Source organism: Martes martes, assembly GCF_963455335.1.
Source record: "Martes martes genome assembly, chromosome: 8".
Taxonomy (NCBI): domain Eukaryota; kingdom Metazoa; phylum Chordata; class Mammalia; order Carnivora; family Mustelidae; genus Martes; species Martes martes.
This window is the reverse complement of record NC_137895.1, coordinates 24,339,279-24,352,505: the sequence shown is the minus strand read 5'-3', so window position 1 is coordinate 24,352,505 and position 13,227 is coordinate 24,339,279. Positions and strand designations below refer to the sequence as shown.

Sequence of the window (13,227 nt, the reverse complement as noted above, 5' to 3'; positions counted from 1 at the left end):
AATGTCTCCAGATAGTTCCCTTTCCTATGCAGGCTAGACCAGATTTGCATTTAAGAAGTAGTTAGATTGCCTGACCCACAGGGAAGGCTTTTGGCAAAGTAACCCATTTTTGAAGCCAAGAGAGGAGAATGATTCAGATCAGATGGGCTTCCTAACTTTCCTCTGAACACTGAGAAGAATTCTCTGAAATTTCAATCATACATGACCATTCAGACATGATTACTTCATAGCACAGCAATTAGACAATGACCAAATTTGTATCAGGGTAACTTGGTGCTAAATTCAATTTTACTAAAACCATTAAAACATACTCAATATTTATGTATGCATATATTTTTGCATTTGTTTATTTTTGGTGGAGGATTATTTATTGCTTAGACCTTAATTTATAAAAGAAGTAACATTGATTATGGACACATTGCTTTATATAGTATGTATCTTCTTTGAGTTTTGTTTTAATCAGGTTAAATTGACATAAATTATTGTTTCAGAGCCCTTAGAATGAGTATAGATCATCATTCCCATTTTTGAAGGCCCTTTCAGGGAAATAGATATTGATGTTAAAATTCCTAAGAGCAAAGTTACATTGTATAATTTTAAAATTTAATGGGAAATTGTTTGGCTTTGGTTAAGTGTAAGAATATGTTATGATCCAAAATTTGGAAGCTCAAACTCACAAATAATTTAAAAATTAAAGTAGATTGTATTTGACAGATTCAATTCAATTTTGTTTATATATATTTTTTAATGATATTTTCCCCCTGGCAGTTTCCGATCATGTGATCCTAATATGTTCTCACTATATAATTCAGGAACAGTATTACCAACAACGAAATTGACTCTAGAAAACTATAAAGTGATACTTGATTTCCTTCATACAGCTAGAAAAAGAAAGGCCAACTTACCATCAGGTAAAATAAAAAATTATGATGTATACTATCAAATTGCTTCTATATTTTTTTCACTGCTACAACACACACATGAACACACACACACACACACACACACACACACTCCACAGTTACACAGAGGTACACATATCATTTTCCAATGACCCAGGAATTTAATTGAGTTGTGGTATTTTGTAGGACATTCTTATTTTCTCAGTTTTTAAGAAGAATTTTCTGTATTTTTATGGTGTGTATTTGGATATATATATGTTGTATTCTAACCTAAACCAGTGGCTAACCTACATCATTTGGCTGTTCACCAAATACAATGTATGTATGTATGTATGTATGTATTTTTAGAAAGGGAGAAAGTGGTGGGGAGGGGCAGAGGGAGAGGAAGAGAGAATTTTTTTTTTTTAAAGATTTTACTTATTTATTTGGCAGACAGAGATCACAAGTAGGCAGAAAGGCAGGCAGAGAGAGAGGAGGAAGCAGGCTCCTTGCTGAGCAGAGAGTCCGATGCGGGGCTTGATCCCAGGACCCTGAGATCATGACCTGAGTCGAAGGCAGAGGCTTTAACCCACTGAGCCACCCAGGCACCCCAGGAAGAGAGAATCTTAAGCAGGCTCCATGCTGGGCTCGATCTCAAAACCCCGAGATCTTGATTTGGACCGAAATCAAGAGTCAGACACTTAACCCACTAAGCCACCCAGACACCCCTAATGTTCTTTTAAAAATATTGGTAGCCTCCTGTTGTCAAGATAGGTGAAGACTTGATATCAGGGGTTATATTTTAGCAGAAGTAAGTTTCAGAACAAATTCCACCATACATTCTGATGTAACTGGCATGGAAACAGTCCTATAGCTGTTTGATAGTACTGATTTTATACTCAGGGGAGTCTACTCTTGCCTTAGGATCTCCAACTAGCATCTTCCATGAAAGCTTACTCCCAGGTGAATGCAATAATATTTGTTTGAATGGCAGGACCAGCCTGTATTCTTGTCATCTGCTCAGGTGACAGGAGACTTGCTCTGGAAGGTGGAGAAATGCAAAAGAAAAGAGCTCTTGATCTGGGTGCCACAACTGATGACACTATTCTTAGCAATCACCTATCTTGAATACCACTCATTTCACAAAGATATCTTTCTAGTATCTTCATGCTATTACAAATCCTCTTATGTAGATTTTTAGTAACGGTATTTTAAGTGCTATATAACTTACTGCTGATCAGGATACTTCATTTGCTGGGTAATTGTCCCAGAGTGTTGATTTATATTTGAGGTACTTGATATGCTTTCTGATTTCTTCGAGGGTGTATATTAAATTCAACTGGTACCATCATGTTATATATGAATATTGAAGTATTTGAAAGTAAATTCCCTTGACACAGAGTCCAAGTTTTATATGTAGATAGTAATATATAGCTTCTTGAGGGTTTTTTTTTTTAAACTACCTGCCTAAGACCTCCCATGAAATCACCAATAGAATACTGTGCTATTGAGACTTATTAATTAATGCAAAGTTCTAAGAGAAGTTTGTGGTAGGAGAAATCTGTATTTTTATATCACACCAATAAGATAATGCATGGACATGTTTGCTGCACTTTTTAACTCCAGGAAATGCTACTCACCTTCTAGTGTATATGTCCTGGGAATGGACTATTTAGGGAGAAATTAAGGAAATTAAGTGGGATTCTATGATTGGTCCCTTAGAAAACATGACATTCCTGCGTCTGCATTGTTCCCTTGGCTGTTACCCTTGCCCAGAATGATGTTCTCCATAGTCTTTGCATAGCTAAACCATGTTCACCCTTTAAGACCTAATCTGGACGCCTCCTTCTCTAGAAACTTTCCTTGGTTCATTGTGTCCATGATAATCCCATCCTTCCTCCAAATTTATATAGCATTTCTTATCTTAATTACTCATTTGATGCTTATCACCTATGTCTTCTGGAACTTTCTGCTTTCAATAATGTTATACTTTATTTTTGTACTGTAGATGCTGAAGAATTTTCCACATTTATTAATTCCAGAATGAGTGATGAAAATATATCCAAGACACAAACAGTTTATGACTCAGACTCTCAGTCAGGTCTTAGTGCTAAAGAAAAGGATCGAGCTGCAAATTTGGGTATACTGGATCATTTTATGAAAATCTTCTTATATTGCAGGAGAGCAATGGTAAGGTGCTAAATTTTTAATTTAATTTTAATTTAATTTTAGCTAATTTGCTAAGTTAATAGACATAAATCTCAGCCATTTATTTGAGCATGTAAGATGTACTTATTTACTTGCTATGCATAATTTTAGTTTCATCTTTGAAACTAAAATTTGCTGGGTTTCACATCAGTCATTTTTGAGGTTTGCCTGCCATTAGTGCTGAAGATTTACACCTTGTGAGGCTGTCAGGGAGAGGAGTAAGCTGCTCTGGTCATCATTCATCCATTGGTGCAGAGCTGAGGTGGCCTTTGTCCTTATCTACACAACCTCTGTGAATATACAGATACTCCTTTGCAACTTTCTTGGCCACATTTGGGACATGGCTTTCTATGATGGTGACACCAGTTGTTCCTTTCTGGAGTCTTACTCCTACCTGGGGTACGATAGATCACTTCATTCCCTCGAACACAGGGAACACTCTTTTTGGGCAACAGAAAAATCCTGCTCCTAGCTCCTGACCCCTTGCTTCTACAAGCCAATTGTGTCTTCTCAAATGCTTTCCTCTCTTTTTTTTTTCTTAAATATTATATGATACATTATTAAACTTAAATTGGAATCAAAGGAATTAGTTTCCTTTTTCTCATTGCAGGAATGGCATATACTTCAAACCTCTCAAGAGTTGAGAGGAATTCAATCCTTTCTAGAACACTTTCATTCCCATTTTCTCTGTGGAGAAGGTGATTTCTTAAAAATGCAAAGCAAACCCACATCATCCCCCTTGACCATGGGCACTGCATCCTGTCCTTCCACCAGCTTCAGGGCCCTGGAAGGTCTGGGTCTTGCTCACTTCTTGGAACTCAGTTCATCTTGCTCTCATTCAGTCCACTCTTCTCTGTGTGATCTTGAGAGCACAGAGCTTGTTCCTTTCTCATCCCTCAAATTCATCCTCCATCCTTTGCAGTTGCTGTTCCCTCACTTTCAAATGCTGTCTTCCCAACACCCTCTCCCCCACTTTCACATGACTTGTTCAACTCAACATTCAAGTCTCTGATCATGTCACCTCCTCAGAGAGGACTTTTTCCCTGACCACCCCCGTCTAAAAGGGCATATCATCTCATGCTTGTCAGATTCTAACCCATTTCTGCTTTATTTTTCTTTACAATACTTACTATTCCCTGGAACTACATTTAAAAAAAATTATTTATTTATTTGACAGACAGAGATCACAAGTAGGCAGAGAGGCACACAGAGAGAGAGAGGAGGAAGCAGGCTCCTCACTGAGCAGAAAGCCCGATGTGGGGCTCGATCCCAGGATACTGAGATCACGACCTGAGCCAAAGGCAGAGGCTTAACCCACTGAGCCACCCAGGCACCCCTGGAACTACATTTTTATTTGTCTACTTATCTAGTGTCATTCGCCCCTAATAAACTGAAGCAACATGAGGGCAGACCCAGTTATCCTTGCTCATTGCCACATTCTCAGAACCTAGAACAATGGAATGTTTTGAGTCAGACTGCTGGTGTGCACATCTTAGCTAACCACTTAGTAGATCAGGACCCTGTGCAAGTTAGCTCCATGCCTGTGTTTCCTTATCTGTAAGTTAAGTAGAATTCTAGTGCATGCTTATTTCATAGGAGCTATTGTTAGAATTAACTGAGATAATGATATAAATGACACACAATAAATGGTGTTAGTTATTTTTTATTGTTGACATAATTTTTGCAGAAAGATGAAGTTCAGAGATATCTAACTTTTGAAAGTTTGTTTTTTTAAATGTTGTCTTTGTTTTAGGTTCTTGCTCATCGTGGTGGCTATTGGACTCTGCTTCAGAACTGCTGTCGGGCCCTTTGGAACTTTACTCAGGAGCTACAGATACTTCTTAAACAAACAGTGGATGTTTATAAAACATTTCCTATTAGCCAGGATTGTTTCCTCTGTACCTGTGTTTTGCCATTCTATTTGGGAGCAGAATTACTTATTGACATGTTAATAGAATTACAAAATATAGATTCTATTAAGGTAAGGGCATTTGGGTAATTATTTTTACTTCATCCAATTAATAAGTACTTTTTACTATGCACATTGGGATAAATAGAAATTAATATTTTCCTTGATTTATTACTTAGTTTGTCTACATTTCATTTGCTTCATTATTAATATTTGGTTCACAATACACAGCTCACATTGATGTTAATTGTAAATATCTTAGCCTGAAAGTCCAACTTTTTAAAGGAAATAGTAACCTGTACTGAGCTCCAGCTTCTGTATAAACTAACTATAATGCATTTAATCCTCATAGCAATTTTTTTGACAGAGAAACAGATCCCAGGAGAGATCATATAGCTTGTCAGTTGCTCTTTACCTCACTGCTTTATCTGTCCTTGTTCTATTATTTGCAATCTGGTAGTATTTGTGACCATTTAAAATCTACCACACTATGGTTTAAAACATGAAAATAAAATTGAAAAAGTGCAATCATGATGTAATCTAAACACATTGAAAATTAATAAGCACTAAACACATTAAGGCATGGAATTTATAACATTTCTAGATATAAAATATGTGAAAACTGTAGCACAAAGGACAGAGTAATGTTTTTTGCACTTTATATAAAGTGGTACACTATTAACTCTAAGGGGAATGTGATAAGTTAAGGATGCATTTAATCATTATAGTAATACCAAAAAAGAGATACAGCTAAAAAGCCATTGCAGTGAAGTAGAAACCAAATAGTGGTCAATGAACTAAAGAAGGCAGAAAAAAAGAAACAGAGGAACAGAAACATATGGGCAAAACAGAAAGCAAATAGCAAATAATAAATCTACCTCAATCATATCAATTACTGTATTAAATATAAGTGGTTTAACCACCCTAGTCAAAAGGCAGAGATTGTTGGATCAAAAGAAAGACATGTAATAGCTGACCATATGAGGAGTATTCTGAATATAAATAAATCGAAAATAAATAGTGGAAAGAGATATACTAGGAATACAGTAAGCATAACAATTTTTTGAGACTTTATTAATATTAGATAAAATAAACTTTAAATCAGGGAGTATTTTGACAGATAAAGAGAGGCATTTCATAATGAGAAGAGGCTCAGTTAATCAGGAAGACATACTAATCACAAATGTGTATGCTCCTAATACTCAAAATACACTCTGGACACCCAAAGCATGAAGAGCTTCCAGAATGGTGGAAACATTGATATGTTGGCTGGTTGTTGTGGTCTGACTCCATGGGGAGAAGGCATGGAACCCCCTTATCCAAGACCCTTCCAGACTATGTACCTCTTTCATGTGACTATCCCTGAGTTGTATCCTTTATAATAAAACTGTGATCCTAAGTATAGTGTTTAAAGTGAATGCCAGCCAATTACTGAATCTGAGGGGGTTATGGAAACCCCTAAATTTATAGCTGTTCAGTCAGAAGTGCAGGTGACCTGAAACTAGTGGCTGACTTCTGAAATAAGGGCAGTCTTGTGGAGGACTAAGTCTTTAAACTCTTGGAGTCTGAATTTAATTCTGGATAAGTAGGTAGTTCAAGTGCAGTATACATAATAAAGTAAGTCATAATAAAATTTAAGTCACAATAAGTAAGTCATAATATAATTTAAAATACTGAAATCTTGAAGATTATGTTCTCTGACCCCTACCTTATGAATAGACCAATAAAAATTAGGAAGAAAAATCTCCAAGTATCTGGAAATTAAACAACACAGTTCTAAATAATCCATGGGTCAAAGAAGAAAGTATAAGAGAAATTTAAAAATATTTCAAACTGATGACAACATATCAAAATTTGTGAGATGCAAATAAAACAGTACATAGAGGAACTTATTAGTTATAAATGTTTAATAGAAAGGCAGAAAGATATAACATCAACTTTCTAAGTGTCCACCTATAGGAGCTCAAAAAAGAAGAACAAATTCAATCCAAAATAAGTAAAAAGAACAAGGGAAATAAAATGAAAGAATAAGAGCAGAAATAATTTAGATATAAAAAAACCAAAGTTAATAAAATTAATAAATTAATCATTTGAAAAGATTATTAAAATCAGTGGAATCCTAGGAATATTGATAAAGAACAAAAGAAAGAAGAGCATAAATAACTGACATTAATGATGAAAGAAAGATATAACTACAGATCAGATAGATACTCAAAGAAAAATAAGAGAATATTATGATCAATTTTTACTAATGAATTTGATAACTTTAAATGAAATGGACTTGTTTATCACAAAGCATAGCTTAAATCTGACACAAGAAGCAATAGAAAAAATAAACTGCCCTAAATATATTAAAGAAAATGAATTTATAATTAAGAACATGGAGATAAAGAAAACTCTAGACCCAGAATATTTCCCTAAAGAATTTGAGCAAACATACAAGGACAAAAATAATAAATCATATACAAATATGTTTTTAGAAGCAAAGCCAGCTTAACCCTGACAGATATATCAAAAAGAAAGGTATGGGGGCACCTGAATGGCTCAGCTGTTAAGCATCTACCTTCAGCTCAGGTTATGATCCCAGGGTCCGGGATCAAGCCCCACATTGGGCTCCCTGCTCAGCAGGAAGCCTGCTTCTCCCTCTCCTACTCCCCCTGCTTATGTTCCCTCTCTCACTGTGTCTCTCTCTTTCAAATAATTAAATAAAATCTTTTAAAAAAGTATGAATCAATCAATATCCCTCATGAACATATGAACATAGACACAAAACTCCTTAATGAAATATTAGCAAATCAATTTCAGCAATATATAAAATATGCAAGTGAGGTATATAGTATCTACAATTATATAAATGATGGTCAAGTGGGTTTATCCCAGAAATGTAAGGTTAACATTTAAAGATCAATCAGGCAGTGCCTGGGTGGCTCAGTTGGTTAAGCATCTAACTCTTGGTTTTGGCTCAGGTTGTGATCTCAGGGTGGTGAGATCAAGGACCATGCTGGGCTCTGCACACAGTGTGGAGTCTGCTTGAGATTCTTTCCCCCACTGTTTCCCTCCCCATCTGCTGCTCCTCCTGTTTGGGCATGCTCTCTCAGAAAAAAAAAAAAAAAACCAAAAAAACAAAAAAACTTTAAAGAAAAAAAGATCAGTCAAGGTAATTCACCATATTAACAGGATAAAAGAGACAAATTATATGAACACTGAAATAGATAGAGCAAAAGCATTTACAAAATTTGATATCACTTTTTTCCACCTGTTTTCCCTGCCCTTAAGTACTGCTCTAGCTGCACTGTTCTTGCTCTGAATTCTGGATTCCTGCTAAGCCAGGGCTGCTGTTCTCTTTCTCTGGCTTCCATCATGATTATCTACCTGGACCTCATCAGACATGATGAGATGTTCTCTGACATTTACAAGATTCAGGAGGTTGCAAATGAGCTGTGCCTGAGGTGAAGGAGAAAATAGTAGGAGAGAAGGTACCATTGGTGGAAATGTACTTTGCTGAAGGCCCTGAAAGTAAAGGTACTGAAAGCACAGTAATCATTGGTGTTGATATTGTCAGGAACTATTACTTACAGAAAACAAACTTCACAAATGAAGCCTATGAAAAGTACATCATAGCTTATAGGAAATCAGTCTAAGGCAAACTTGAAGAACAGGGACCAGAAAGTGTAAACCTTTTATAACAGAGGATGCAGACAAATCAAGCACATCTTTGTTAATTCAAAAACTGCCAGTTCTTTATTTGTGAAAACATGAATCCAGATGGCATGGTAGCTCTGCTGAACTACCATGAGGATAGTGACCCTATATATGATTTTCTTTAAGGATTTTCTTTAAGGATGAAATGAATGTTAATGTAAATGAAAAAATGTTAATAAAATGGAAAAAAAATGTTAACAAAATGCCAATTACTTTGGATCTATCACCTGTCATCATAACTGGCTGATGCTTTTCACACATCCACACTAACACCAGGACTTGGACAAGTGGTTGATGTCATCCTGATATTTTCACTTATTTTAATACTGATTTATTTGGAGTGGAGTCATTTTTTTTTTTTTAAGAAAAAGCCATATGTAGGTTGCTTAAAAATAAAATGCATTAAACTTATTTGAGAGGATACCTCTTACTTTAATATGTGTTTAAACTAAGTCTGTCTCTCAGTGTTCTAGAGAAGATAGAGCCTGGTTGTAGACCACAAATGGATAGCATAAAACTGTCTTCAGGTAACTTCAGGTAAACAGGGAAAACTACTTCTGGGACTAGTATATTAAAAACAAAACAAAACAAAACTTAACAAGAATTATAAGTCTTAATTCTAAGTTGAAGTAAAGGAAAAGACTATATTCATAGAGTGTCAGATGTGAAGTGGATGATTATACATTTCATCACCTACAAACAGAAGTAGTTAACTCTGAAAGAGATTATCAAGAGAATAAAAAGAGACTAATACAATTGGAAGCAAAACAAAAACAATGTCATTGATGTTAAAGACTCTCAGCACTAGGAATACCTGATTAAAAACTGGTATCTAGTGTTAACATCATACTTAATGGTGAGGGTATTGTGAGCTTCCCTCTAAGATTGGGAACAAAGCAGGATGTCTGCTTATACCACTTTTGCTCAATATCGTGCTAGAGATCCTGACAAGTACAATAAGGCAGATAAAGAAACAAAAGGAATGCGGATTAGAAGGGAATAATATGAGTTTTTACATAGAAAATTCCAACTCTTTAGGACTCTATAAAGCAACTACTAGAACTAATAAACAAAATAGCAGCACAAAAAGTCAATATAAAAAAACAAATTTCTTTGTACTAACAGAAAACAACTAGGAAATGACATTTAAAAATACCATTCAAAATATCAAATTTCTAGGACTATATCTAAGGAAATATATATTAGATTTTTACACTGAAAATTGTAATGCATTGCAGAAAAAAATTAAAGGTCTAAATAGACATAGACATATCACGTTCATGAATCAAAAGTCTTAATATTGCTAGGATATCATTTATTTCCAGTTTGGTCTATTGATTCAGTGAAATTCTAATGAAAATTCCAACAGACATTTTTTCAGTGTAAATTGACTGTTCATTTTAAAACTTATAAGCAAATGCAAAGAAATGTAAACGGCCAAGAAAATCTTTGAATTTGGAGAACTCCCTACCTGATTTCAAGGTTTAGCAATGCTGTAGTAATTAGAAGAGTATGATATTGGCATAAAGAGAAACGTATCAATGGAAAAAACAGAGACTCTCAAAATAGACTCATACATACGGTCAATATTTTACGAAGGTGTCAAAGTGATTCAAAGGACTCAAAAAAGAAATGACAACTCTTAGCACCCAGATGTGTTCTTTAAAAACCATTTCCCACTAAAAGAAATGGGATTCCTTGGTGGGGTGGGGGAGGAAGACTGATTACCATTTCCATTTCTATGTGAACTATACTTGAGGATAGCCAAATAGCTACAGTCAAGGAAGAGAAAATTTTCTTTATAGAATTTTCAGGTAGTAAGTGATTAAAGAATGTTGAAATTAGAATATGAGGATTTTGCAATTCTTTATGAATTCATGGGGGAATGAACAGCACCAGAGAAGTATACCTGTTGGAAAAAAATAAACTGGAAACAGAGCAGGCATTTAAATCTAACCAACAACTTACAGAAGATCCAAGGGACAGAGAAATATTTAAAATGAAACCATGGGGATGCATCACTAGAAATTCTGACTATGGAAACTCTACAAGACAAACAGTCTGGTTTCTTCAACAAAAAATTGAGGTAAAAAAAGAAACCTGTATATTAAAAAAGACTTAAGAGACATAAATAATTGCAGTGTTTGGACTTTATTTTGATCCCATTTCAAGCTAATGCACTCAAAAATTTACCAGATATAAAGGAAATGTGAACACTATTCGATGTTTTGAAGGATTTTTTGCTAATTTCTTTTTTAGGTGGGATTATATATACAGAGGAAACCAAGTAGGTCTCAAAAGTTGATAATTGGTTGAACCTAGTTGTGGGTACATAGGGCCTCAGTATATTATTTTCTCTGCTTTTATAAGTGTTAGACATTTTCTTTAATAAAAGGTTTTTAAAAATTACACATGAAAGCTATAGTGGAAGATATAGTAACCACAGAGGGCCTCCCCATCCTTCATCCCAGAAGTAAACTTAACCATGTAGGCATAGGCATGACTAACTGATAGCGGATATCCCTCTTCTTCAGGAATGGCCCAGGAAAGTTATTTCAGTTGGACCCAGGAAATTTACCCATGTCTGAAGAAAGAATATGTCATCCTATAGGCCAGCAGGCACTGACAGAGCCATCACCTGGGAAAAGTTGAGTGGGACAGACTTGATTTCTTTACACTCACCAAGAGGATTGAGTAAAGGCCAAGAGGGCCTCTACTTGGAACCCTGAGGTCAAGGAAATGGAGATAACCCCTTATGCAGCTCTGTGCTGCTGGAAGAATTACTGTAGAATCAGTGGGTAGAGGGATGGAACTCATAATATCAATAAAATGGAAACTATCCTTTACTGAGTATGTCCCATGTGCCAGTGACTGTGCTAAGGAGGCAGATTCACATAGGTCAGATATGGCACACACAAGACTGGCTCAAGGCATTCTTATTACATTCCAGAGCCAGATGACTTCCTAAGTCTCTTCCAACCTCAAGGACCATGAATCTTGTTAGAGATGTTTGTCCTCTACTTCTGTTGGTACCATCCCTCCCTTTTGTGTGGTTTATACATAATAGTAACATCAGCTTAAGAGGGGCTGGTCTTGAGTTACCCAACTATTTGTTGGACTGCAACCTGGCTTATAGGTGGATCTAAGGGCTTTTGTTTGCCTCAAGAATTTCTAAGGATATACATAAATGCGTAAGGGACTCGGAAATGAATAGATTAGTTACATAGTACCTCTAACTTAGGGCAAAAACAGGGTTTTCTAGAAGATTTCCTTCTCCATATGTTTGACCTTTGCATCAGGAAATTGGACATATTATGCCACAAACTGGTAAATGTAACTAATGCATTATGGAAACTTAATAGTTTGTATATACTAAAACCTCTTTCAAAACTTGATCTTATTCATTTAATATCCTTACTTAATATGTGGTGACTGAGGACCAGGAAGTATGGCCCTCAGTCTGTGTTGTCTAATATGGTAATGACTAGCCATATATGGCTATTTAAAGTTAAGCTTAAATTAATTAAAATTAAATGAAATTAAAAATCCAGTTGCAACAGTCATATTTTGATAGCTCCAGTATCCACACATGCTTGGTGGCTACTATATCAAGCAACACAGACGTAGCACATTTCTATCATCATAGAAAGTTCTGTTGATTAGCAATGTTCAAGCTTTGATTTGCATGATAAAAACATTTAAATTTTTTTTTTTAAAGATCTTATTTATTTATTTGACAGACAGATCACAAGTAGGCAGAGAGGCAGGCAGAGAGAGAAGGGAGGAAGCAGGCTCCCTGCTGAGCAGAGAGCCCGATGGGGGGCTCGATCCCAGGATGCTGGGATCATGACCTGAGCCAAAGGCAGCGGCTTTAACCCACTGAGCCACCCAGGCGCTCCAAAAACATTTAAATGTTTTAATCTTAAGTTCTTTTCCTATTATATTTTTCTATCACATTCAGTTTTCAAAAAATTTGTGGTGATATCTGAAAATACACAAATTTTTTTTCCATGTACTACTTGCAGGTTGTTGAAGAAAAAGGGGAGTTCAGTGTTCCAAGCTGCTATGGAAATATTAAAAATGATAATGGTGGTTCTAGCCTTGATTTTGAACATCTTCTGGATGATGTAAATGTGGTTGATTTAAAATGGATCCATAATTTTGTATTGAAATCTCTGGAACTTTTATATCAAGTGGAAAAATGGGAAACACTGGTATCACTTGCTATCCAATTCAATACAATTTCACAGTAAGTATTGCTGTAAGGACAATCACAAGTGGCAAGCTTTCATTTAAAAAAATGCATTTTAACTAATGTCTGCCTTTTAATGTATTTCTACCCCTCTCTAGTGAGAGATACACAGAGCAAGTGACACCACTCCTAGTGTATGCACAGCGTCAGCTTCTTCTAAGAATATCCAAGTTCAATGGCCCGGATGTTACCCAACAAGCTTGTGCAAGATATGAGGCTGAATACAATGAGAAGGTGAGTTTGGCTCTATTATTCATACAGTTGTGATTTCTGGT

General features: G+C 35.6%; 1 protein-coding gene and 1 pseudogene across 2 annotated transcripts in view; both read left to right on the top strand.

The window, feature by feature from the left end:
* CFAP54 (cilia and flagella associated protein 54) overlaps positions 1-13,227 on the top strand; it is a gene marked incomplete at its 3' end in the record, with an annotated part of 309,422 nt that overhangs the window by 158,745 nt on the left and 137,450 nt on the right. Inside the window, exons 33-37 of the mRNA XM_080810201.1 lie at positions 769-911; positions 2,890-3,071; positions 4,843-5,070; positions 12,726-12,949; positions 13,051-13,186. Coding sequence (XP_080666327.1) covers positions 769-911; positions 2,890-3,071; positions 4,843-5,070; positions 12,726-12,949; positions 13,051-13,186 — 913 coding nt within the window. The remainder of the gene's footprint in view (positions 1-768; positions 912-2,889; positions 3,072-4,842; positions 5,071-12,725; positions 12,950-13,050; positions 13,187-13,227) is intronic.
* On the top strand, positions 8,359-8,838 carry LOC308347990 (translationally-controlled tumor protein-like; annotated as a pseudogene). Its single transcript has one exon. The product of its transcript is annotated as a translationally-controlled tumor protein-like (transcript).